At 36.8% G+C, this 27093-nt stretch overlaps 4 protein-coding genes across 9 annotated transcripts in view; 1 reads left to right on the top strand and 3 right to left on the bottom strand.

Annotated features, from left to right (window-relative positions):
* Positions 1–1396: 1396 nt before the first annotated feature.
* On the top strand, positions 1397–11197 carry LOC115422859 (deleted in malignant brain tumors 1 protein). The gene is made up of 8 exons (XM_030139457.1): positions 1397–1845; positions 3280–3318; positions 3405–3716; positions 5379–5690; positions 7348–7662; positions 8209–8361; positions 8589–8661; positions 10619–11197. Exons 1-7 carry the CDS (start codon positions 1815–1817, stop codon positions 8630–8632), a joined length of 1206 nt encoding a protein of 401 aa, XP_029995317.1. The 5' UTR covers positions 1397–1814; the 3' UTR covers positions 8633–8661; positions 10619–11197.
* A 156-nt stretch (positions 11198–11353) lies between these two features.
* Positions 11354–17868, bottom strand: LOC115422863 (emerin). Of its 4 annotated transcripts, none has more exons than XM_030139464.1 (7): positions 17593–17868; positions 17335–17436; positions 15218–15249; positions 13296–13327; positions 13155–13208; positions 12996–13058; positions 11354–12901 (listed from the first exon to the last, which is right to left on the bottom strand). In XM_030139464.1, exons 1-7 carry the CDS (start codon positions 17672–17674, stop codon positions 12691–12693), a joined length of 576 nt encoding a protein of 191 aa, XP_029995324.1. In that variant the 5' UTR covers positions 17675–17868; the 3' UTR covers positions 11354–12690. The 4 variants fall into 4 exon arrangements, with proteins under 4 accessions (XP_029995324.1, XP_029995323.1, XP_029995325.1 ...); XM_030139463.1 differs by having other exon boundaries at positions 13155–13215; positions 13297–13327; XM_030139465.1 differs by having other exon boundaries at positions 13155–13215; positions 13297–13321.
* Positions 17869–19592: 1724 nt separating this feature from the next.
* On the bottom strand, positions 19593–23805 carry LOC115422857 (probable serine/threonine-protein kinase kinX). Of its 2 annotated transcripts, none has more exons than XM_030139456.1 (7): positions 23733–23805; positions 23376–23419; positions 21424–23292; positions 20226–20292; positions 20080–20149; positions 19847–19981; positions 19593–19738 (listed from the first exon to the last, which is right to left on the bottom strand). In XM_030139456.1, the coding sequence occupies exons 2-7, from the start codon at positions 23416–23418 to the stop codon at positions 19625–19627; spliced, it is 2298 nt and encodes a 765-aa protein (XP_029995316.1). In that variant the 5' UTR covers position 23419; positions 23733–23805; the 3' UTR covers positions 19593–19624. The 2 variants fall into 2 exon arrangements, with proteins under 2 accessions (XP_029995316.1, XP_029995315.1); XM_030139455.1 differs by having other exon boundaries at positions 23376–23549; positions 23733–23788.
* A 147-nt stretch (positions 23806–23952) lies between these two features.
* dnase1l1l (deoxyribonuclease I-like 1-like) overlaps positions 23953–27093 on the bottom strand; it is a 4157-nt gene continuing 1016 nt past the window's right edge. For both annotated transcript variants that reach the window (XM_030139459.1, XM_030139460.1), the window contains exons 5-9: positions 27048–27093; positions 25459–25571; positions 25150–25307; positions 24187–24283; positions 23953–24107 (exon numbers count right to left, since the gene is read on the bottom strand). The exon at positions 27048–27093 is cut by the window's right edge and continues 76 nt beyond it. In XM_030139459.1, coding sequence (XP_029995319.1) covers positions 24027–24107; positions 24187–24283; positions 25150–25307; positions 25459–25571; positions 27048–27093 — 495 coding nt within the window. In that variant the 3' untranslated portion in view covers positions 23953–24026. The remainder of the gene's footprint in view (positions 24108–24186; positions 24284–25149; positions 25308–25458; positions 25572–27047) is intronic.

Raw genomic sequence — 27093 nt, 5'->3', positions numbered from 1 at the left:
AAAAACCAAACTTGTTAATTACAGTCTAATAATAATAACAAGCAACTGATTTACACTTCAACATGTTCCTGCAGATCAGGTTTATGAAGAACAGCAAAATTACTGTAATGGTATGAATGTCAGTGTATGGGATGATCCACTGTGTCGGTTGATATGGAACTAAAACAATAAAATCCATGAATATACAAGAGAACAGCTTTTAATAACTGTCCACTGTAGTGACCACTATGCATGAAAGGGTTAAAGCATGGATGTCAAACATGTGGCCCGGGGGCCAAATGCGGCCTGCCAAAGGTTCCAGTCCGGCCCGAAGGATGCATTTGCAAAGCGCAAAAATTACACTTAAGATATTAACAACCAAGGATGTCGAAGTCGTTTTTGTTCAGGTTCCACATACAGACCAATGTGATCTCAACTAAAATAATAGCATAATAACTGATAAATGATGACTCCAAATTTTCGTAGTTTAATGCGAAAAACATAATATTACATGACATCTATAAATAAGTAATGACCACTCAAAATTTTTCTCTTCGTTTTAGTGTAAAAACTTACATGAAATGATGAAAATATTAACATTTACAAACTATCCTTTAACAATAAAATGCAAAAACCCTGAAATTGTAAACGTGAAATTTTAACATTATTCTTCCTGTTATTAAATATTTTGTGCCTTTATAGATCCAATCCGTTAATATACACGTATAAATGGTAAGTTGAGGTGTAATATTGTTAAAACTGTACTTATTTTTCTCAAGAAATTTCAGTTTTTTCAGATTATTCATATCATTTTTGTTTGGATAGTTTGCAAATGTACATATTTTTATCATTTAATTTTAATTGTGCTAAAACAAAGAGAAAAATTTGGAGTCGTCATTATTTACAGGTTAATATGCTGTTGTTTTACTGGTCTGGTCCACTTCAGGTCAATTTGGGCTGAAAGTGGCCCCTGAACTAAAATGAGTTCGACACCCCTGGGTTAAAGCTTCAAAATTAGGCCTATTTCACTTTAAAAATACTCTTCTACAAGTGAAAGTTCTGCATTCAAAACCTGACTAAAGTAAAAGTATGTAAGTATAATCAACCAAATGTACAAATGTAGGAAAACTAAAAAAGTTAAATGAGTTATTTTGTACTAAAATTGATCCTTGTTTATAGATTATTAGTCTCATGTGTCTTTTTCTGTGTTTCAGATGTGTCATATACTAAACATTTTAGAGACTTTATATTTGTAACATGGACAAGTAACATCCGTGTGAAAAACCTCAATGGAGGGGATCTTTTTTTTTTTTTTTTTTTTTTTTTTTTTTCAGGTCTGTGGTTCCTAACCGGCTGCAGTGCTGATCCTTTAATGGGCTTCCAGGTGGCTTTGCGGCGGCTTGTGCTGACCTCTGCCTGCCGCTCAGAGAAGCGCTCAGGTCGGACAGGGCACAGTCCTGACCGTTGACGTGAGCAGGTTCTCCGCAAACATTATCCAGACTCTTCCAACCTATGGACGTGATGCTATTCAGCAGCCGGAGCTCACGGGTAGCCTCTTCCCACCTGGACTCTTGAATTTGTTCCTTTTTCAGACCGTTAACGGCACTTGAACCATGTATTTAAGAGAGTCGGAGCGGCTTGTGTCGGTTCGGTCCCGGTGCTTCTGTCGGGGCAGCTGCTGAAGTTGTCCAACTTCGTAGCCGCTAGCTGTTGGAGCACACAAGCTAGCTCATGTCTTATGCGGTTGTCATTTGCATTCAGCGGTTGTCAGTATCATCTCCACGGCCACGGGCTTCCTTCTCACCCGGCCGTCTGATGGTAGGGTGAGGGGGAAGATGCTGAGATTCCTCCAGATCCTTTTGACAGGTAAGCTAATGCTGCTAGCTAAGCCTGTGTGATGGGTGGCTAGCTAACAACACCAGCTAACGGTGAGCTGCTGCTGCTTGTGTCCTGAGATTATGCAACGGGATTACGGCAACTGTTAGATCTGTTCATATTGATTTTTCGCTTGCGGCTGACTTTAATTTTTATGATCGGACAGAGGCTTGTTGACACTGTTAAATGTCTTGTTTTGTCCCATTCGGTAGCATGCCCAAACTCCAGATGCTTAGCATGCCATCACAGAACATTAAAACACGACCAGTATCAGCTCTAAAGACACTTCAGTAAAAGAGGAGATGTTTCTGTTTCGGTCTGTTATTTTTAATTATAAGAATTACATTGAGACATGGATTTAGATTAATAAACGTCCACTGAGTTATGTTTAATTTATTATACCCTGTTGTGTTTGATGCTGTACTTTGTGATGTTTGCAGCATCAGATTGTTTTCATGATGCTGAGGGCTTTGGTGGAAGAAGTGAGTCCTCACTGACCTGGCCCTGTTCAAATCCAGGTTAAAGACTCACCTGTTTAGACTGGCTTTTAACCCTTAGCACTGAGACACTATTAGGTTTGAATCTGTGGTCTCTTTTATCAATGTGTGTTGTGTCCTATTGTTTTATGCATATTTATGGTACTTTATTAACCTGTTTTTTTTAATCTTATAATTTAATCATGCTTTTAAATGTAAAGCACTTTGGGCTCCGTTATGTTGTTGTAAAGTGCTATATAAATAAACTTTGATTGATTGATTGATTGAAGTATTCAGAGACACTACTTCACTAAAAGTACACAAACCACACTGTGAAAATACTCGAAAAACCTTGATTTTAAGTGTGATAGTAGTAAGTTTGATAGGTCTACATACCAAAACTTAAAATCAAAGAGGTCAGTGTACAATAAAATACTCCTTTTCAGTTTTTATTATTAAATATGATTAATTTCACTGTTGCATTAATGTGTATGTTGCATTTCATTGCTGTAGGTATTTACAGTTTTTGAGCTACTTTATAACCTGTTGGTTTATTTATTCTTAAGGCTGCATGATTGGGTGAACAGGTCACATTACAGTTATGAGACTTAAAAGTTGAGTTTACTCGCTTGGTTTCCAAAGGAAGTGCACAGATAACTGATCATTTTGAAATGAATTTTGTTATAAAAAGTACCAACATTCATTTTGGATATTTTACAGAGTACATATCTTTTAATCTTTCTTTTAATAAAATGACCCTATAGTGGACAGAACAGTCTGGAATAAGCCTGGACATACAGTCTTGTCATACAAGCATTATTCATTATGGTACATTTTTGATTTCAGGTTTACTCCTTATACCCACAGATTAATGTAAATAGCTGCTCATAATCTATTTGAATATGTTTGTTTCTTAATTGTAATCTCATGTTTGTTACTTTCCTTATAGGCCTGTTAGGTGCTCTGTGGGATGGAGTAGCTGCTTTTGGTAAGACCTGGACTGATGAAAACCTGCAGAATCCACTGCTTTCACTTTGTTTGCTGCGTCTTAAAAACACTCTATTTTATTTTCAGGTGGGATCCGACTTGTGGACGGGGAGAATGAGTGTTCTGGCAGAGTTGAGGTGCAACGCCATGGTCAGTGGGGGACGGTTTGCGACCATGGTTGGGACTACCGAGAAGCTGAAGTGGTGTGCCTGGAGCTGGGCTGTGGCTTAGCTGAAGCCGCCCTTCAGGGTGCAGCATATGGTGCAGGCGCTGGACTGATCTGGCTTCAGCATGTCCAGTGTACGGGACATGAGCCCAGTCTGTCACGCTGTGCTCTTTTCCTGGGGACTAACTCCTACTACTGCACCCATAAGAATGATGCAGGGGTGAAATGCTTGGGTAAGACTTCTTCCTGGGAAAACTTGTACTGTTAATTTTTTAACACTCATTACTTTTGTTGCATCTAGAAGACATTTTAAACCATTCTGTATTTAATGCTGTCTGCTATGCTAATTCATACAAGCTTTGCTGATTATAAAATAACATTATTTAAGGTTATAAATGCATTTATTGAAATATTAAAAAAAAAACAAAAACAAAAAAACATTGAAGGGATGCATCCAGAGAGCATGGATAAAACTTCAAACTATGGAAGATAGTTAATGGAAATGATTATGATTTTTATTATTATGAAATTATTGCAATATCACAGCTGTGTAATAATTATAACAAGCCTAAATGAATAGAGTAATAAACCCACTGTCTTCACTATTAGCAAAATTCAGTGGCTATAGTGGCTGATACTCTTGGTATGATAGTAATAATAATCAAAAAGATTGAATTTGAGGAACAATCATGGCACAAAAATACTACCTACTTAATTTAGTTTAATGTGCAGTTGCACATTTAATAATTAATTAATTTGACTTTGATGTTCAGTAATTCCTATTTTTAGCTCACCGGCCGACAGGCCATAAGCTATTGCCGTCATATGGCGTCCGTCGTCGTCTGTCATCCGTTACAAAAATTTCAATCATCTTCTTCTCCGAAACTACAGTTGCGATTGACTTCAAACTTGGTATACAGCTTCTTTATGACTTTGTCAACAAAAGTTTGTGAAATTATTTGGATCCGGATCTGATTCTGGATTTGGTGCGACTTTGAAAAATTTCCCCATTATAAGAGATAGGAAGTGGATTGATGCAATAACTCAGTAAATATAAATGATATCCAGTGTAAATTTCTCCAGTCCAACCCTGATGGGGAGATGACCAAAACATAATGGCCACATGCTGATCAGGATCTTCTTCTGGATCCGGGAACTTACGGAAAATTTAACATGGGCTCTTATGGGGAAAACATTTCAGTCGTCTTTTTCTATGAAACTACAGTTCTGATTGACTTCAAACTTGGTGTACAGCTTCTTTATGATGATGTCAACACAAGGTATTGGAATTATTTTGATCCGGATCTGATTCTGGATTTGGTGTGACTTTGACAAATTTCCCCATTATAAGAGATAGGAAGTGGATTGATCCAATAAATCAGTAAGTATCAATGATATCAAGTTGGAATTTGAATTTTTTACAGATCTGATTGGAATATGACCAAAACATGGGCTATTTCTGTAATGTAATAAATACACATAACTGGTTGATAATAAATGGCATCTGGATACATTTCCCAAAGCTTTGAATTTGGCCGGTAAGCTACAGGGCCATTGGTCCTACTTTTAAAACTTTTCCAAGGAGGACATCAGTGTCAGTGCATGCAGGACGTACACATGACTTTTATGATTTTGTTAATTATATTATGTTAACACACACACATCATGTTAAATAGTTTTGAGTTTTTTTTAGTTTATAAAACTACTTTGATTATATAAAACTACTTTGAGTGTAAAAGTGCAGGTGTCCCCAACCATAAGTAGACTGAATGTGTCCTAATGTGTTATAAAATTTTTCTTATTATTGGTGTTAGATTGTTATCCAAAGAAACCAACCTGTCAGGATCGGTACTGATATTGAATATTTGTGAACAGTGTGCTGTCTTTTGTCACAGGGAGCCTCTTGACACCTACGCTCTCGCTGCTGTCACCTCACACGGTGTTCTCCTCAGGGGAGGCAGTCCGCTTCAGCTGCAGCGTTCTGCTGGGTCACCACCACCTCAGTGACTTCCACCTGTACAAGCACGGAGTGTCCACTCCACTGGTGACTCAGAGGGTGGACCAGAGCCAGACCACAGTGGAGCTGACGCTGTCCGACCTAGAAACTTTCCACCAGGGCAGCTACAGTTGTCAGTATAGGATCAAGGGCAACTTTCCATCTCAGCTGCTCAGTTCTCCACCCAGTAACTCCATCAACATCACAGTGGGTGAGTCACATCGGTATTGTGTGCTCTGTATTATTTCACTGTCACAGCCCTTTCTTACAGAATGTCTTGATCTGTAATTGAAGTTGAATCATTTTCTGGCTCAGCTCTTAATGGAAAGAACGCCAGGCAATGACTGTGACCAAACTGAATAACATGTAACTGACAACAGGAATGTTTCACTTCACCTGTAAGAGAAACAGCTGGTAGTGAGTAATGCTGTGCAGTATGAACACCAAATCACACAACAATATTGGTCATTTCCTACTAGCCCTTAGGGGTCTAGGCCTATTTTGGACATTTTTGAGTACTTTATATTTTCTTTTATGTACCACATAAAAATGTTTACCATATGCATGTTTGGTATCTTTTTTTAGCACAACTTCAACTATATGGTCTGATAATTATTAACTATTTAGTTAATATACTGGCCCACAAAATACAAAAAAATACTATTTATTACAATAAAAACCACAAACATAATCAAAATATAAAAATAGATAATGATGATACTGTTATAGAAAAGTGAAGATATTTTTCCAAGCTTCCCTATTGATAGGCAGAGTAGAGCTGTAGCATCTCATCTAAGTTGTATGGACATAATTAGGTCATCAACTGGTGATTACAGCTGTCAGTCACATATTTAAACCGTCCTGCCTGTCTAAAAACACCTGTGATTGGACAAATATTTGGCATCACTGTGTAGATTTTCTACACAGGGAAGGAGTAGATGCAGGAGTTTCATGTCCTTTCAGACCACATGAATTACAATATGCTGAGAGGGAATTGTGGAATTCTTGCCAAATGACACTAAAAACCATCGAACACTGCAGCTTTAAGTTCACTTAGTGTAAATTTATAACTTCAATGCTGCTCAGCTTTGTGACAGACTAAAGCCTTTGAATCTGGTATGTCCAAGATTATCTAAAGTTTGTGGTGTTTACAGTTGGAAATCCACCAGAAGTAATGGTTTTTCTGAGTGTAGGTACTGGTTTATAGTTGTTTTTGTGTTTAAATGTGTACAGAGATATTAAAAAGAGTGTGAGGAAATACCTGCTTAAAAACATGAACAGGGAATAGATGTCACCAAATATCACACACTGAACCTGTAACACTAAAAAAAAGATTCAGGCTTAACACATGTATTTTTGTAGAAAATACTGTATGTTAACGTAGGATACTTACAAGTTGAAACTAACGGCAAAATAATGCTCACAGTCTAAATGAAAAGTTAGTAGACTCATTTATGACACACCAGTCAACAATAAAACATGCCATGAAACATCATGTTCATTTTTTTTTTTTTCTTGTCATATCACCCGGTCCAATTCATTTAAGATATATTTGTTTTACTTGAACTCTGTTTTAGTATAATTACTTATTATCTTAAATGTGATGCCTTTTAGATTTTCATTAATACTTGGCTTATTCCTATTTAGCAGAAATCCAGAGACAAACTTGACTTTAACTTCACAAAAAGAACAGCAAGTTTTTTTGTTTTTTTTTGTAAAAGCAAATCATTTAGAGGAAATTGTAACCAGAAACTTTTTAATTCACAAGATGTTCACCCACAATAAGTTCCTCTCTCAGATCTGTTTTATCTAAGACACTAAACTGAACTTGAATTACATATTTAGTGTCTGTTTTTTCCTCATTACAGTGGAGCTCTTAACTCCCCAACACTGGTACAACACGTCCAACGATGCCCCGGCTGGTTCGGTCATTAAGGGCCACAGCTTTAACATCACTTGCTCCACGCTGCAGCAGTACCCAGGAGGCTCGTTCCAGCTGCGACTGATCCGGTCCAACGGCACAGTCCGTCAGTCTCTGCCTGCCCTCAGCCCCTCTGTCACTTTCACCTTCCCCAGCGCTCAGAGCTCAGATGAGGGTTATTACTACTGCCTGTATCGGGTCCAGTTGGGCGGACGCACTTTTGTCTCCAGAGAGAGTCAGCCGCTGCCCATTTCTATCAGAGGTAGAAGCAACAATATTCTACAGATAAATGATGTATATGTAGCAGAATATGTACGAAGGGGCTTGAAAAAGTTCAGGGAAAAAGGACAGTTGGGGAAAAAAACAGTTTAAGTTATGATGTGTATTTTTCAACATATGCTCCATACACTACTGCAAGCATTGATACCAGCCTTTAAGTCCATCTGTGTAAAACTGAGGGCTGTGTGATTTAAACCTTGTCAAAACTATGATCTTTTTCTACAAAAGTTTTGAAGCCCCCTTATATTTTAATGCTAAGAAATGATAAACAGTGGAGGAATGTAAATATGTAGAAATTGAACAGTCCTATTTGCTACAAAAATATTTTTTTCAAATTGATTAGTCAGAGGGCTGCAATTATTTAAAAAAAAAAAAGTAGAGGTGAACAGAAAGAGAGAATATTTAGAGCCCAAGGTGATGTTTGTTTAACGTATAACCAAAGATTCACAAGGATTAACATTCTATTCATCAACTCTGATCAGTTGACTCTCGGGTCTGATCAATCACAGATAGTTCTTCTCACCCTCAGACCCAGATCCAGTCCTGAGTCCGATGGTGATCAGCTGGCTCGTGTCGGGCCTGACGTTTGTCGTAGCTGTCATCATTATCATCATCGTGGCTAAAGTACTGTGTAACAAGAAGAAAAGTAAGCCTTCAGAACTGGAGAGAGAGACCAGAACCTGTAAGTGTTCCTGTGTGTGAATCCCATTGTCAGTATGTTTCAGACCATCACTGTGCCACAACATGGGCACGCATAGTATTGATTTATTTATTGAAATCATGTGTGGTGATGAAATGAGGGTTAAAATCAGCCTCACAGCTACAGTATCTGCTCTGCTTTACTCAAGTTACAATATAATAATGCTGTTGATGCCTTGTACTTAAAGATAAATGTTCTTTTATCTGTAGGTGTGGACAACACTTATGTTGCCTTATCAATTAACAAGATCTGACTGGGTGTCGAGGCAACAGTGAACTGAAGGTACGTACAGTAACAGCAAACTGTGTTTATCAAAGCACAAGAGTTTCAGAATAAAGACCTACTGACCAAATATTACATAGCCTTCAGGTGTATATGCGTGGACAGTGACAAAAGTTTTGTAATTTTGCCTCTGTGCATCGCCACAGTGAAGCAATCAAAAAACCAGCCATATGATGGAGGTACAGACGTTAATTTAGGGTCCAATCAAGTGAAAGTGAATATCAACATGAAAACGTAAATTTGCACACATCATTTATCAAGTGGGTTCATTTTTTAGCTAAAGATCTTTATTTTATGGAACTGTTATCCTTTTTAAAATACCACTTGTACAAAAAAAAAGTTACAACCAATTTTATCGATTGTACTTTATACACCATAGCCATGCCTCAGACATAAAAATATAACTTGAATTTGACGCAAAAAATTATATCTAAAAATGTGAAAATTTTTTCAATCTGTCACATTTAAAAAGACTATCTGTGAACTGTTACTGAGAAATGACTCTTTATTTATAATTTACCTATATCAATATGGACCACCACAAGTTGTAAATAACACTGTTAGTATTAAATACATTAAATAAAGCATTGTGATTATATCTGGCTTGTTTTCAAAAATAAGTCAACATTTTGGGTGATGCATACAATGGTAAAGAGTTGTCCACGTGTTACTATGGCAGCCTGTCCACGTGTTAAACAGAGACTTTTCAATTATTACTCCAAAATATATTTTCAGCATAGTTGAACATAATATCTAAAAGGTTTTGTCCTACTTGATATCAATTTCTGTTGTGAACCACATGTTTTGAATGTTTGCATAAAGCTTAATTGACGTCCGTTTCAAGTCCACATGTCACCGAGCAGTAATTTGACATTTTTCACCTAAAAATTTTATCTCCCCAAATTTGTTAAACATAATGTTAAAGTGCTAATAAATACCTACTCAAATATGTATAATACATGCATATAAGTTACTCTGCTTACATGACAGAGACTGTTGAACACAAAATGTGTCCACATGTCACTGCTTGATTGGAACCTTAAATGTTTAGTGATATGCATGGGTTTCAGACTTGACACACAGTTATTGACTGTAAAGGATTTAAAACAACCCTCATATTTATAAAACTCTTGGCTTGTCCAATTACTTTTGAGCTTCTGAAAATGACTGTTTAAAATGGTTGTAATTCCTAAACAGTTAGTACAATATTTGTGTCAAACCCCTTGGATTAAAACTGAATGTTCACATGTCACTCACATTTTGATTGGTTCATTTCAGATCCACTGTGGTGGAGGAAAAAGGACATTGGCCACTGTCCAAGTAGATATAGACATGAGTGTGGATATTCATCCTGTCTTTAGGCATAGCACTGCTCAGACGTCAGTCAGCTGATGAAGTGCAAACAAGTGTTTTCCCTCTTTTCTGTTTGGTTTCGGATCAGTCTTCTTCTCTCAGCCTATTATTCAGATGTTTCAGGGTATAAGCAAGAGAGTAAATACAGGAGTAAGATCATGTGTTCTAGATTGTAGTGTGTTTCTGTGAGAGAAAACATCATGGTGTGGTGTAACAACACAGTTTGCATGCCGGGCCTCATCCCAGAATGCAAAGCACACATGGTTACAGAGCTCACATTTGAGGAGTGTACCAGGTATTTTGGTCAGATCAGATTCACGCCACAACTTAACTGATTCCGAGTTTGTTGGGGACTGGATTCAGACAATTCTCTTTAAAAAAAAAAAAGTGCAAGTGTTTTTTACTTTGGGAAAACAAACCAACATCCTGTTAAATCGACCAAAAACAACCAAAGTGAAAGCAATTTTACATGAAGTTTAATAAACCTTAAAAATACACTTATTGTGAGATTAGAATTGAAGCATGGGGATCTCTGTGTCTTTGTGTTAATTGTTATTAACTGTGGTGAGTAAACTAAAATTAAGCTGTGTTTTTCTTCTCAAAGGTTAAAACCAGTGCGTCGACAGTCAGAAGGCAAATGTCATGGACTCATCGGGTCCGTCATCCACTATGGCTGTGCAGAAGCCGGAAACCAGTTCACCACAATCTGGATGAGCCGCAGAACTTAACAGGACTCTAATGGAACTGTATAAAATATAGTCTTTCTTGATAGATGTGGGTGTTCTCCAGCAGGCAGATGCTGATACGACTAATTTAACATGTTTTTAACCAAGGGCCACAGACACTGGATGCACACTAGATGCACAGTACACAAAGTCAATGTTGGCTCAAGGTCAGACTTGGCTACTGCCATGACCCCAGATATTCAGAATGAATAACACAACTAAAAGCTCAACTGGGAAACTGTGACATGGGTTACTCAGGTCTGTGTGTATATACTGTACAAAACACTATTTTTATTTCCAGTCATGTAACACTAACTCTACAGTACCTGCTTCTATAGATCAACGATTCGTATGGGATCACTTCAAGTGGCGACTATGCATTACGAATTATTTGCAATGTCTTTTAGAACTTAAAATGTGTAAATACAATGACTGATTAAAATGTTGCTATTAGTGAACACTTTGTGTTTTATGTCAGTGTGGCTGGGATGAAGTAGGCGTGTCAGTCAAAAGTTTTTTCTTACAGCCTCAACTCTCTCTCTCTATACATATATATATATATATATATATATATATATATATATATATATATATATATATATATAAAAACCAACTTGATACTTAAAACATTTATTATTGATAGTGAAACACTGGTACAAAAAACACAACATTACAAAGTAATAATGATGAACATGTTCGGTGTTGTAGAAAACTTGATTATCCCTAAATGAACCATTTAACACTTAAAACTGGTAACTGGTAAGTACAACCAGTAATTTATTCCAATAAAATCATTGAGGCACTTGGATTACAGTTGGTCTAAAAACTGACCTAACCATCCTGACATTTGTTTCTAGTAAAAAGCTGCAGAATCACTGTGGTTCTCCAAAACTCTACCAAATATATCTGCTTGGTGAACCTTTTATACCAGTTTACACAGAATCAGACTTCTGTTAATGACCAGTTCAATGGTGAAAAGAATGAACTGGGATAATAAGTGAATGAGACAATCTAAGGACATTATCTGTCAAGAGTCAGTTTCACCAGAAAAGGATTTTCAGTTACAACAACAGATCCATTAGAATTAACTGAAGGTACAACATAGTCAAACAGGTTGATAGTTTGCTTGTGATTTGGGGTAATTTGACAGTAAAGTCAAAAAGACAGCCAAAAAAAAAAAAAAAAACAGCTGAGGAAAAACACAGAGACCACTCCAAATGTCCAGACCTGAACCCACTTTAAAACCTGTGATATCTCAGATCAAGAGGAAAACAGTCACAAACCAACAAACAAAGCCGAGGCGCTCCAACAGTAGCATCAACCAGGCGATGCAAGACAGAGAAACAACATACAAATGAAGCCTGTGATGAACATCTGGGTTTTTCCGTGAACTCCTCTGAAGTTAAAACATTAGCGTTGTGTTGAATATGAATATGTTTAATGCAGGGTCTGAGAACTGTTATATTGACAGGTATGAAATATTCGACAAGTTTTGTCAGTGGTTCCTAGGAAAAACAAATGCTCATTTCACTCGAATATAAACAGTAAAAACCAGTTTCCCATAGCGCTCCGTATGTCACAGCTGACCCTGGTAATCCACAGACCTCAGGGACTTAAAACATCAAAATCTGAGGATACTTCATGTACAAGTGTTGACATATTCTTTGAGTATTCAGCATTTTGAGCACTGACAGCACCAGTTCTGTGTTCTTGAAAGCTTCATTGGAAGTAATACCTACTAGCAGTGGTGCTCTACTGAAGTCAAGCAGCATTTATGAATTAACACTAAGCATAAGCAAATGAATAAACCACCATTAAAATGCATAACATTATGGCATAACCCACAATCTGCAATGTATAAAATAAAACTTTCAATCACAATACATTCCTGTAGGTAAAAAAAAGTGTAAGAGCTCTATAAATAGAGCAGGTATGAACAAAAAAACCCCAATCACTCTATCCCTTTCATGGGTTCATTTGTCTCTATATTGGAAAATACTAAGTAGAGGAAAACCATCACAATCAGGAAGAACAAGAACTGGACCCAGGCTGGGACGAGGCGAGATGACTTTGGAGCCTTTGGAGGATCCTCAGCAGGTTTCATCGGTGTTGACTTCAAATATGAGCTCGTATAAGGAGACGATGTTCTGTACGTGTAGGGCCTGAAATGACACCAAATACACAGAACACGGATATAAGAATATGAAGGTTCATAGACTTAAAATGACTGGCTGAATGTCCTGTAAAGGCACTTACTCATCAACAAAATCTCGTCCCCTGTATTCAGGTTTGGACCTTAAGTAGTCAGAGTACGACGTCCTGTTGAGAAGGACAGAAAAAAATACTCATGAGAAGGTTTTACTTCCTCTTCCCCTGTTCAAATAATTAAAACTACCCATTTTTTTTTTAACTCACTCTGCTTCATATTCTCTCTCAGTCCACTCTGGTCTTGATCTCAAGTAAGACCCACTGCAACGACAATAAAAGAGTAATAATTCATAAAGGTAAAGTAAGTCATGTTTAAACCTAATTTTGGAAATTCAGAAGAGTACTGACCTGTCTCCTGAAGTAGAACTCCTGACCTGAAACAAGGAAAACAGAAAACAAGTGCTGATATTTTACCCCGGGGAGGTCTTTCAAAGTCAGTTTTACTGCCACAGTCATGGGACTTCTGCTCTAATAGCCATCCAAAAACAATTACAGACACATTCCACTAAAAGGAACAGTCATTAAATGTTATGGTGGAGAAATCTGAAAGAGGTGCATAAGTGAGAACACCTTAAAAAAGAGCCGATTTGATAAAGTGGGAAAGAAGTGGACAGTCAGGAGTGAACGCATACATCTGTACATCTGTCAAATATGGAGTATTAAGGCTCCAGGCAGCGTCACTGTCAGCTCTGACTGTAAGACTGGAGTGTTGGCTCAAGGGGACATCAGACAACATGATTCACATACTGTATTTATTATTTCAACATTTTAGGAATTATTATTTCACCTGTTTGCAGAATTAACTGAAGCATGTGTGCTGCATTAATCACTCCATGGTTCAGTCTTTAAAGGAGTGAAATTTTGCTTTTTTAAAATGGAATTATGCATTTTAAAACATTTCCCTGTGGTCTACATAAACTGTAAATGCTATGCTTGGGTCTGAATTCTTCATTAAATCAACTCCACAGGTCCATCTTCAACGCTATTTCTGAGTAATGACTTCAGAAAGGTCATTTTGAACACTGGCCCTTTAAATGAGCCACTTCATGCCCCACCCCCTCCAGGTTGTTGACTGTGCTGCTCTGTCCCATTCAACCAACAACTGAACATTTAGGTAATCGGCTCGAAGTCTGGACATATTTTCAGTATGGACTACAACCGCTGCTGCTGATAAACAATTATGTCGTACTCGGAGAAATGTCTGTCAGAAGTCTTGATGTTATATGTGCAAATGTTGTAATGTAACTAGTTATAGATGTAACAAATTAAGAAGGAAATAAAATGGGTTGTAGAAATCCACTCGATTTTTGCCAAAATGAATATAAAGATAGCTTTGCAGCACCTGGAGGGTTCAAATTTAAACTTTATGAACTATTAGGGTCCAAATACACAAATAAATATACCACAGACTAATAAAAGTGGGTTTAACAAAATATGACCCCTTTAACTTGGTCGCATTTTAAAGGCAGTAGAAGGTTTTCCGTGTATTTTCACAGATAAGGCACTTTCTGTGTTCCTGTTTTTTCCCAAATTTGGTGAAGAGTAAGTTGTATGAATGAATAACAGTGTACAGTATTGTACTTTATGTTTGAGCCCCTACTGTCATATGTTCTTAGGGTATTCTATTTGATAAATCTATTTTGTGTTTTTTTTTTTTTTTTATTTATTTTACTGCATAAGGCTCCATTGAGATTGAGATCTCTTTTACACAAGGCAACCTGGCCAAGAGGTTAAAAGATCAGTGATAACAATACATTTTACAAAATTAAAACACAGGCAATAATTTAGTGATAACACAATGTAATAACAAGAGTTTGACAAAATGTTTAAAGTGCAACATAGTTTAGGTCACCAGCCATTTTTTAAAGTGCAAGATTTGGTCGAGGTCAGTAAACATTTAAAAACGTAAGCACTGTCCAAAGGATTGTTGCTGTCTAGTCAGTAAGACGGTGCAAAAAACTTGTACTGAAATTAGTTCTGGTATTTTCAGCTCCCATTGAAGAGTATTTGAAGGCAGCAAAACTGAAGGCTCACCTCCTCATTTCAGTTCGAACCCTGGGAACATGCATTTCATCTCTGACTTTAAACTTCATTTGTGGATAAACTGGGAAAAGTCATGCAGTTATAATTTGATGCTCACTGTGTTGATTTTGCTTGAAATGTTTGTCTCAGGTGAGGCTGAAAATGGCTTCTACTGAGTTAGAACTGTGGAGAAATCGTGCACTTCCAGGCCCTAAAGGCTCAGATGAGGCTGAGACAAGTATACTTACAGGTGTCCTGGTAAGATAGGTGACTTCCTCCTCTGAAATAAAAAAAAAAAAAAAAGATACATACAATGTCAAGGCAAAAGTACATTTTCAGTGCATCTATTTCAGCAGCTCAGCTCTCTGTAATACTCAAAAGCCAGCACAACATTGAACAGAAGTCTATACAAACACTGAATGAACATTACCTGAAAAACTGCAAAATATGCAATATGTGTAATAATGTGCAAATACTTATGCAATAATGTACAATATGGTTATGATTGAGGATGCATGGATGTGTGTGTGAGTAGTGGTTGTAAGTATTCTACATTATTCTTTTTCATTTTGCTTTCATTTTACTTATCATTCTACTATTCTTACTTCCAATTATTTTACTAATTAGTACTACATGTCTTCTGTTTTTACCCTGGGCTTTGAATTATTTTTATACAATAACAATAAAGGAAATCTATCCATGTATTTATCTATTGTTTCTTCACCTATTAATAGCAGCATATTAAAAAAACAATTTGTTAACATTTTCCTTCCTTATTACCAATAAGCAGCATTTAGCAGATTATGGAGGAAAACTTACAAGTTAGTGACCTAGTAGGCAAGGCAAGGCAAATTTATTTGTATAGCACAATTCATACAATTCACAGTGCTTTACTAATTGGAAAAGAGACAAGTTAAAAACACACAATTACAATTAAAACATAAATAATAATCAATTAAAATAAAGTAAAGGAGAAGAGTGCAGATAGAACCCTTTCAGTTGTTATATGCACAGTTGAACAGAGCCGTGTTCAGCCTGGACTTAAACACTGTCAGAGTAGTAGTAGTTGTAGAATATGGTCATGGACAATAACTCATGAATAAATGCCTAATATTACTGAACACTTATTCATGAGTTATTGTCATATATAAGTAACATGTCTCTTTATTAGTTATTATTGAGCTAATAATAACTAATAAAGAGCAATCATGCTACTTATGTGTGTGCTACTAAATAGTAAATGGTGAAAATGTGTAACGGCTAAAATTTACTTAGGAGGTCAAATGAGTGGCCATTTTTGTCAAAAAAAAAAAAAAAAGTTGTAAGAAATGCATAGAACTGTGTTGAAACAATGCTAATACATTTGTGCACAGACTACTGATACTATCTGACAGTGGAAGCTATATTTTCAGAAATACTGGATTTTGACCAGCACATGTATGTAAAAACTTTTGCTGGTGGACGGACGTGACATTACCCATGATGATCTGGTCAGTACCAGTACTTTATCTGTAATAAACTTATATATTTACTATTGCTAATTATCCTCTTATTCATAAATGTTAGTATTGTGGATCTAAAACAATAACAGCTAAGGATCCCATCATACTGATGCTCGGCAGCCATGTCACCGTTTCCACAAATGATCCCTGTGCAAAAACTAGGATCATAATTATTTATTGTATAGTTTATCATCATACTAAAGAGTAAATAACAATATAGAATTGTTATTTCTTTATAAAAATGCTTATTATTTGAAAACTGTTGATTTAAAAAGTGACGTGTGACATTTTTAATGTATGTATTGGCATAACATAAGCAGGATGGATCAGCACCACACTCCATATTGCAACCTGTAAAAATAAAACATGTGATATGTAGAATAGAATCTTGCAAGAAAAATTGGGGAATCTAAAAGAATACAATATTTGTTTTTCAGGTAAATTCAGTTAAAATATAACTTGGCTATTTGTGACATGAAAATATAGCATTAATTGTGATGAAATTGGACATTTTTGAGCTGAAAACATAGTTCATATGACCATCAACATGTTGCAACAGAACTGAAATCCTGTAAATTTGCATAACTTGCATTTACCAACACAAAGTTCCTTTAGGGATTCACTTATATTGATTTCTTATGCACAAAGACATGAATAAGACCTCTAAGCAAATTTTAGCTGATATATGTAACATGTCTCTTTATTAGTTGTTACTGAATTAATAATAACTAATAAAGAGCCATGGTGCTACTTATGTGTGTGCTACTAAATAGTAAATGGTAAAATGTGTAACTTAAGTGTTGTCATACTTGTTTGTACATTTCTGGTGAACATGTGGGTGAGCCACTCAAATGTGGGGCTACCTTCTTCTCTGTAGTAGGTTTTGTCACTTGCTGCTTTGGCGGGTCTCTTTCCTTTAGCCATGGCCTCCTTCAGCTTCTTCTCATACAGACTTCTGGTGGAGTCTGACGAAACAAGTTAAGACACACGAACTATGAGAGTTAATAAAGGAATAATAAAGTAAACCTCAGTAAAAGCTGAAAACTACTCGGGTGGACTTGTGTTGTGAGTGTCAGTGGGTGAGGGCCGTGAAGTTAAGTCTGTGATCCCATCCCACTCACCGACCACGGGGCCGTGTTTTATCCCGTACTCATCCAGCAGCTCGCTGATCTCCTGCGCCGACTTACTGCTCAAGGAAGACATGATTCCGACTGGGTTTATTCGCTTCTATGTCTGTGTTGTAGTGTTTCAGGACTACTTAGTTTCTGCTAAGCTTCAGTTTCAGTTGCTAAAAACAACGACAACAGCTGTGACTCCTCCTACTGGAGATCCAGTTGTTTTTATTAAACCGGCTCGACCGGTGTGGAGACTATGAGTATGAATGTAAGGACGGTAAAACCCCGCCCCCTTTTATGGGTTTAGGGGTTAAACAAAACCATCGCACCATCTGCCAGTGTAGACGTCATTTCCGTTTGCTTCTCCTTCTTCTTCTTCTTCTTCTTCTTCTTCTTCTTCTTCTTCTTCTTCGAAACCGAAAATATGTTAGAAATACTCCTCATACCATGACAGATAAATGAATACAAACTAAATAAATAAACAAAATTATAAAACATAATGAAAATTCTGACATAACTCATAAGGAAAAATAAAGATTTAACCCAGTAATTTAATTCATTTGGAAATTGTTTTTTTTTTTTTTTTTTTTTTTAATAACTTGCTTTTTTGTTTGTTTGTTTGTTTGTTTGTTTGTTTGTTTTTTGTTTGTTTGTTTGTTTGAAAAAAGATTTTAAGTTAAATCCATTTGAGAAATTTGGATCTTGGACTCTTTATCTGCAATTACAAGAAGATATAAAACAGTGTTGTACGGATCTGCTCTCCAAGGAATATCATTTTTGATCCAAACAACATTCATTTTTACTCTGATCAGCCCTTTATTAAACAATAAAAGATAATTAAGAATAAAGATAATACAGTACAGAAAACCAGATGATCAAAAACATTATTCTCTGAGACACTGTCTTTATCTTTTCTTGGGATAACACTTCTTAAATATTAATTGGAAGTTGTCATGGTTGTTACCAAGAAAATACACTAAAGAATATGATGAAGGAAGTGTTGTTTTAAGTTATCATATGAAAGATGTAAGTGGGATTTGGACATTTTTGTGTATTTTGTAAAACAGGGATCTCTGATGAATCTCTCGGGATGTTAGAAAATATTAGACTGATATGATGAATTCCTTTCCTAAAAAATGTATTAAGTCTATATTTATTCTTTCTTTCTTTCTTTCTTTCTTTCTTTCTTTCTTTCTTTCTTTCTTTCTTTCTTTCTTTCTTTCTTTCTTTCTTTCTTTCTTTCTTTCTTTCTTTCTTTCTTTCTTTCTTTCTGTCAGGGACAGGGATGTGCTGCTTTTCCAACTACTTTAAACAGAAGCCATTTGACCTGACATGTTTAAAGAGTGCTCTACCAATAAGTTTGACATTTGCATTAAATCAAAAAAACATTCTTGAAAGAAAAAGCCAAAGGGCCCAGATGAGAGCACACCATGTTAGACTGTTTCTAAATAGACCATCAGGGTCAGTGATTTCAGATCGTTGACCAAATCACAATGAACTACAGTACTCACCTCAGTATCCAAGCTAAAAAATAAAACATCTTCCATTCTCCTGGAGTTTATTATCGGCCTCTTATTTGGTCTTGATGTCTTCTGACAAGTTTTTCAGCCAGACACAAATTTAATAATTGATAGTCCAACAAATATATAGAATTTTCTTTTAAAAAGTCTGTTTCAAATTCCAGAACTTGTTTAAGCTTGTGGGTGAATTGTCACATATAAAGGGCTCAAACTACAGGATATATGGAATTTCTGCTGAATAACAACTTATCTAAAGTAATTTTAAGAAACTGATTTGTTATTTTAGTTGTTGAAGCTACTGTATATTATTTACAAAACGTATTTTATTACTGAACTGTAAATACAGTAATACAATTACAAACCAGTACAGCTTTTTATTTATTTAAACACAGAAGATTACAGACAACAGCACACACATTTAAATGCTTAGCACTCAAAGCCAGTCAAAATTTGCATTGTATATATTTTTTTGTTATTATTATTATTATTTTTAATCAGCATTATACAGTTTGTTTCCTTTAGGCCTTAAAGATGGAAACTGGGTCCACTTGGTCTGTGAGGAACCAGAACATCAGCAGTCCCATCAGAACCACCAGACTCATCTTCAGAATAATTTTCAGTATGTGGAGACACTAGTGGAGAAAAAAACAAAAATCAAAACATAGGCCAGAAGAGTAAAATCACACACAGGGAATACATTCTCAAAGTGAACATGCTTAAAAACACACACATAAACACACCTTGTTTTTCCTGGTGGAGATGTGTGTGTCTTTGCTGAGTTCTGGCTCCTTCTCTGTGAACTCTGCAGTGTTTGTCTCTGGACTCTCATAGGCACTTTGAACCATCTGTGAGAGATCTTCAACATCCTGTTGTCCCTGTGAAGTCAGACCATACCTGTTCATACCTGTGTGTTTGTTTTCCCCATATGTGTTCTTGAAGTATTTTTTTGTTTTTTTTGTTTGTTTTTTTTTACCTCAGATGGTTCTGCATAACTCAGATCCTCCTCAGCATCTGAAGAACTGCTGAGTGAGTCTCTGTCAGTACTGAGGAGGAACACACACAGTTTAGGTTTTACCTGACAGATGAGAAAATCCCTCCTGTAGAGTAAAATTCACTTACCTGTCTGAGTCATAGTGAATCACTTGTAACAGTGGGTCTGTACAGAACTGAACTTTGATCTGCCTCTCTGTAAACAATGCACAAATAGATGATGATGAATCACAGAACAATTATACATGACTTTAAAAATGTTTACACTTTATTTAATTTTTTTTTCTTTTTCTTATTTTTGTGTGTATTTTTATTTTCTGCTTCCTTAAATTTTCATTTCTATATTACGTTGTGCAAAGAAGTAAATTAGTAGCAATCAGGAGGCTTGTATCATTTCCATATTCCAAAAAAAAAATTCTATTATTATCTGATTACCTTACTTGGTTTATGATGCACATTTGTCAATACTCTATAGATTAAATCATTAGAGAAGAGAAACCTTAGTGATTTTGCAAAAAACAACAACAACAAAAAAAAAACAACTGCCTAATGTAATCTTTAGCAAAATAATTTAATAAATGTTGGAGATCAAAACTTATTTTGTGATCTACTGAGCATTTTCAGAATGAGTAAGTGTTTTTTGAATTGACTTTTGAATGAAACAGTCTTGTTTATTATTGATTCTATCGGAAAGAACAACCTGTACTGGATAGTGGTGAGACATATTAAAGTTTTAGGGTTTTTTTTTGAGCTTTTAAAGGGTGTTTATTTGTCTTACCTATATTGACTCTGTTTTCACCCATTAGATTCATGACAAATGAATAAATAGCTTTGACACATTTTTTTGAAACATAACATATTAACCAGTGACAGATATGTCTGGGTAAGGTCATACTATTGCCACTATTTTTTTTTTTTTAAACAATATATTTATAGACATTTTTTTATATACACACATACACTTGTAAATATACATATTTTAGTATTTTTACTCCAGTGTTGATTTATTCTTAAAATCCATCACGTTAGAGCTAAATGTTCCACTTTTTACACATTTATCTGATATGACAGTTTTAGTTTCTTTCCAGTTTACATATTTTCATCCCCCTTCATGTTGCTTTATTGGATATATACACAAATTCAGCTGTAATATGGCTCCAAAAACATCACTGACAGGGACCCTTTGACTGTATCATGACTACTTTTCACATTTTCACAGTATGGAATTTGTGTTCTGGCAGCAACCATTCATTATTATCTTAATTGTTACAGTAAAACAAAGTAAAATCTCACTTTCTGTAGGTGTTCTCCTCTGATCTTCACTCACCTTCTCGTCCATTCTCACTGTCACTGTCGTTGTAAAACTTGTTGAAAGCGTCGATCCTCTCCTTTTCCTGCTCCCAGTTCCTCTCCTCTTCATACTCGTCATCTCCCAGTTGTCCCAACTCGCTGGTCTCCAAAGTTTCAGGTTCAGTGAAAAAGAAACCATCATCCAGGGATCCATGGTTAGAAGAGGAGCCGACGGTTTTGGCTTCAACCCTCTGTATCTGTGAGTAACTGTTTGTAGAGACGCCCTCTAGAGGAGTCCCATCTGTTTGGGGTTCATCTGGGTTTTCAGACAGCGTGGTGCTGGTTCTTGAGACATCTATTTCCCAGTTGATGGTGAACAGTGCCGGGTCTGGTCTGTAGTCGTCGGAGGTGCTCCAGCTGGAAAATGCCTCTGTGGTCCAGCTTTGGAGCTTATTGTCATCCTTCTGCTTGTTGTTTTCAGGAAACTGGAGACACAAACCACCTGAGAATTCCTCATCGCTCCTTCTAACTCGCTCCTCATCATCACTGGAGCTGTAGGAGTTACTCTCACTTCCCTCATCTTCATCATCACACTCTTTTGTTGGTTCTTCATCCTGAACCTCCCTACATCTTTCTATAGCTGATGAATCAAGGCTCATCAGGGTATCTGCATCCCTCTCTAAGTCTCTGCTGTACAGATACCCCTCATCTTCCTCTTCCTCACTCCCCATCCATGTTAATGCATGATTCACTTCCGAACTGTTTTCAGATGTGAGGTCGAGATGTGCCCGATGAATACCTTCTTGGTTTTTTCTTCCTTCTTCTACGTATTCGCATGAGGAAAAGTCTGAGGGGTAATCTGCAAAGCTCTCCCCCGCCTCCTGGTGCTCCTCACCTGAGAAGTCCTTCATTTTCTCAACATATTCTTCAGTGTCAACTTCAGCGATCAGATCCTGCAGATTTTGCTCAGATATCTCTGGAAACTCCAAACTGGCTTTAGTGGGCCTGTGTCCTGGTGGATGATGGAGAAACGGTTCAGCTTCGATTTTCATGCCCTCACACTCTGAATCTGATGAGTCTTCCTGCCGTTCTACTCTGTCTTCTTCCTCCTCCTCCTCCTCCTCCTCCTCCTCCTCCTCCTCCTCCTCCTCCTCGATCCCCTCGTCTTTTATTCCAGGGACGTTTCCAAAATTGGACGCCTCCTCTTCACTCTCACTCTCACCTTGCTCCTGGTTTCTAACTTGAGGCTTTTCAGGACTCTCTGGGGCCAGAGGTCGTCCCTCAACAAAGCTCCTGTCCTCTTTATTCTCAGCTCTGAACTCGTCACTGCAGTGAACCGACATCAGCAAATCCCCTGGTCTTCCTCCTGTCCCTGTGTCCTCTTCTTCAACCTCTTCATCGTCTCCAGAGACACACTCTATCTGCTCCAGCTCTTCACCTGAGCTTGTGTAATGCTCCTGGGACACTTCTTCCACATTCATCCGACTGAACTGAACACTTTGGACTTTTTCCTCAACACCTTTAACACAACACAGCTCAAGAATTTCATCCTCATCTTCATCCTCATCATCCTCATCCTCATCATCCTCATCATCATCATCATCATCATCATCATCTTCATCTTCATCGTCATCTATATCTTCATCTTCATCCTCAGCTTCATCCTCATCTTCATCTTCTTCTTCTTCTTCTTCTTCTTCTTCTTCTTCTTCATCAACATCTTCATCTTCATCTTCAGACATGTCACTTGTTTCCAAAACAACATTGTGTTTAGTTGCTTCCTGTCGCACTTCTCCGTCTTCCTCTGAAGTTTCTTGATTGACAACTTCATCTTCATCAAACTTTTCGTCAAAGTTTACATTCTCAAAGTCCAGTGCACCATCAAGGAACGATGGAACTGATGACTCTGAAACAGATTCATCATTTTAAAACCCAGGATCTTAGCACAGGTTAAAGAAAAATAAATGCTTTGATATGAAAATGTCTTACCTGAAAATGCGCCGCTAAGTAGATCAGCAAAATTTTGTTCCATCCTTGCAAATAAAGGCAAAAGCGATGATTATATTGAAGAAAACATTAATGCACTGCCACGAATTATATTTCTCAGAAAGGAAGAGAGCGCAAATAAAGACTCAGCTGTCGTTGTTGCCTGCAAATGGCTTCCTGTCAAACAGACGGTGCATAAATTACAAATTAAAACTTATATATCACTGAGTTTACAGATAAATACAAATAACAGCACATCAACCAATAGCTCTAAGAAATAAAATGATTAAAATCAGGTTTTAAGTCTAAAAAGTTAAGTTAAAAGTATTGTTTTGTATGTTCTGTTGTGCAAGATCGTACCTTCATGAGCTCATGAAATGATGTCAGCTTTGATGTGGTTTTAGTTTCAGATGCACACGAACTCCCACAGTCAAACACTCGCAGTTCCTCAGTCGCTTCATGCAGAAACAACTGATTATCTGTCTGTGTTTTAAGTAACTGAGATGAGTACAGAGTGAATGTGAAGATGAATTTGAGTCATTACAAAAGAGCCATAACTTTCAGTAAATACTCAGTTGCATAATTTATTATTTCATTTAAAAACATTTAAATTAGTTAAAAGCACAGTGTTTTTTGCGGATGATCCTGATTGGTCTACAGCTCGTGACGGAGCAGGTAGCGATGGTTGGGCTTCAGGTCGACTTCCACAGGAAAATGATCACTGACTTCAAGAGCCTAAAGGTTCACCAGAAGAACAGAATTAATAATCAATTATCAGAGTGACTTTAGGATGTCAGGCTTAAAAAAAGTTTACCTCCTCCTCAGTGAGATGGAAATTCTCCTTAAAGTTGAAGGGTTGAGCTGAATCTGGTACAATACTGGAAATAATCTCACGTCCATGGACAATGATTCTGTTTGGGATGAAAACGCAGGAAACCAATCATGTAGATTTTCATTAAAGCTCTAATGGGGCGACCATGGCTCAGATGGTAGAGTGGGTCGTCCAATAACCAAAGGGTTGGCGGTTTGAATCCCGCTCTGTCCCAGTCATGTGCTGTTGTGTCCTTGAACAAGACACTTCACCCTCCTTGTCTCCAGTGCTGCTACCCACACTGGTGTATGAATGTTCGGTGGTGGTCGGAGGGGCCTTAGGCACGGAGTGGCAGCCACGCTTCCGTCAGTCTGCCCCAGGGCAGCTGTGGCTACAGATGTAGTTTACCACCACCAGAGGGAGAATGTGAGAGTGAAGGAATAATACGTTCATAGAAAAGCGCTATATAAATTTAATCCATCCATAAAGTTGAGGGTTATTTTATCTGAAAAAACTGAAGAAAAAGTGACTTTTTCAGCAAAGATATCATTAACTGAACATAAACCAAGTGTATCCACCCACTGTCATTGATCCAACTCCATGGGTTTTACTGGTGAATCAATGCTGCAGAAGATGACAGTGTTTCCACGTTCACTACAGAGCCCCTGAACGTCCAAATGGGTCATATCTGGTGACCATGAAAAGATGCCAAACTGCCTTTTACACCAATTATTTACATGGATTGATTGGATTAGTGGATCAACAGGTATTAAACATTTTATATCAGTGGATAATTTTAGTTTTCGGTAGACGTTTGGGTTGAGTAAAGGATGCGAGAACATCTGCCACTGCAGCACATTGTGTGTTAACAGTTATTGTGACCATAACATTGCATAAAACTGTTGTTGACATGACAAAACAGCAGACAGAGAGGATATGAAATGAATCTGATGCTTCTTCACTGACCGGTCGTAAGCGCAGTGTGTCTTCTGACGCACAGTCGTATCCTGTTCATCTCCAATCAGCCAATGAAATTTGTCATCACTTCTTAACCTGACAGATCTCCAACCTTTAATAGTAACGTAGCTGCAGCCAGCATTGAGGTCCCCTAAGATCATCACATTCTGGGTGAATAAAAGGCAGCAAAAAGGGAAGTTCAACAAATAGAAATGAACCATTCATATCATTGTATGAGGAAGAACCAGACGGACATGGTGCTTATCTGAGGAAGTTCAAACAGCAGCTCCCAAGACAATAAAAACATGGTGAACTCACATCAGTCTTCCACTTCTTGTAAATTCCCTTGAAGACAGTGTAGAGCTCATCCATCTCCTTCATGGCCGTTTTAGGGCTGGTGTGTTGACCAATCAGAACAAAGTCTTTTATCACTGTGATAAAACAACACAATTATGATATTTTTACATCCAAAACTGTTTCAGACTGTTTCTTGGTTTTCAAACTCAGTATCATTGGCTGAAGCAGTATAAGTATTAAAACCACTCATTAAAATACACCAATACAAGTATTTAAGTATTCAAAACCCCATTAAGTAAAATAACATAAGTACTACGTATTACACGATGCTCACTATTGCCATTTTTCCTTATATACGTGATATTTTTTATTCATTTTACTCCTGTATTGATGCTTTGTCACATTATATTGCTGTATATATTAAATGTCAAGCTCATCTGAAATACTTTATGTACTGCTGGGAGTTTAATCTACAGCAATGCATCATGTTCTATAAGATTATATGATCATCCTGACAGAATCAACTTTTTTCTGATCCTCTCATTTACTCAGTAAATCCACTTTGACAATCTACAAAATTAAAATGATTTCACTTGTAATCATTTGTGACAAAACAAAACAAATCAGTATTTGTGCCAGTATCAACATTTCCTGAAATTTTCATCCAAATCCATCCATAACGTTTTGAGTTATCTTGTACACAGACAGACAGACAAACCAATGCAGGCAAAAGCATAAATTCCTTGGCGGAGGTAATAATTCTCTGTTGCAGTGTTTCCTTAACTTTTTGAGCTTGTGATCCAAAAAATCAACTTCACGTCTCTTCGGGATGTAAGTTTACAAACATATGTCATGAAATTCCATAATGTATCGTTGCTACCTGTTGAAGTACTTGCACATTTTCATCTAAGTCGTCTTTTTCTATTTTCACAAGGAAATTGAAGTCAAATATCAAATATCAAATATCATAGTTGTTATGTGTTTTACTCAAACCACCATAAAAACCCATATTCTTGACCATTTGTTTGGAAAATCCAGTTTCCACAAGAACCATAATGTTCAATAAGATTATACATTTATAACAGGAGCCATTCTACCTAACATGTACACTGTAGTCGATAAAGTTGTAATTATTTTGTTTTTGGACTCATTCCTCTTTTATTCCTACTTATACACATCAGTAGTCACATTTAATAGCATGCAATGATTACATACTGAGTCCCAGTTACACTTTATCTATCAACAATAAATCACATTGTCAAGAGAAAAGATAAAAGTACTTAATTCCAACTTCATGGGCAACAGTGTATTTTGACTTTTGCTGGTAATTTAAAGTATTTTTGAATGTTTTCAATGATTTTCCTCGGAAGTGAGTATTTCTCCATTGTGGTGTTTGTACTTTATTATTTCTTCCATCTCTGCTCAGTTACAAAACATCACCAGAAACATGAAGGACAATAATCCATCCATGCAAATTTTGTCCAAATAAGAAAGAAGACCTTGTGATGTGATGCAAAACTGTAAATATAACTGAAGTGTTCAAGGAATTTAATATCCTCAGGCATCATGTTTCTTTCCCATAGAATGAAGTAGGTGGAATTTTCTCTTACAGGTCGTAGGGGAGTGAAAGCGGACGATAAAAGGTTCCCTGGAGAA

Source organism: Sphaeramia orbicularis, chromosome 7 (assembly GCF_902148855.1).
Source record: "Sphaeramia orbicularis chromosome 7, fSphaOr1.1, whole genome shotgun sequence".
Taxonomy (NCBI): Eukaryota; Metazoa; Chordata; class Actinopteri; order Kurtiformes; family Apogonidae; genus Sphaeramia; species Sphaeramia orbicularis.
Note: the sequence above shows the minus strand (reverse complement) of the source record. Positions and strands in the feature narration are given on the sequence as shown.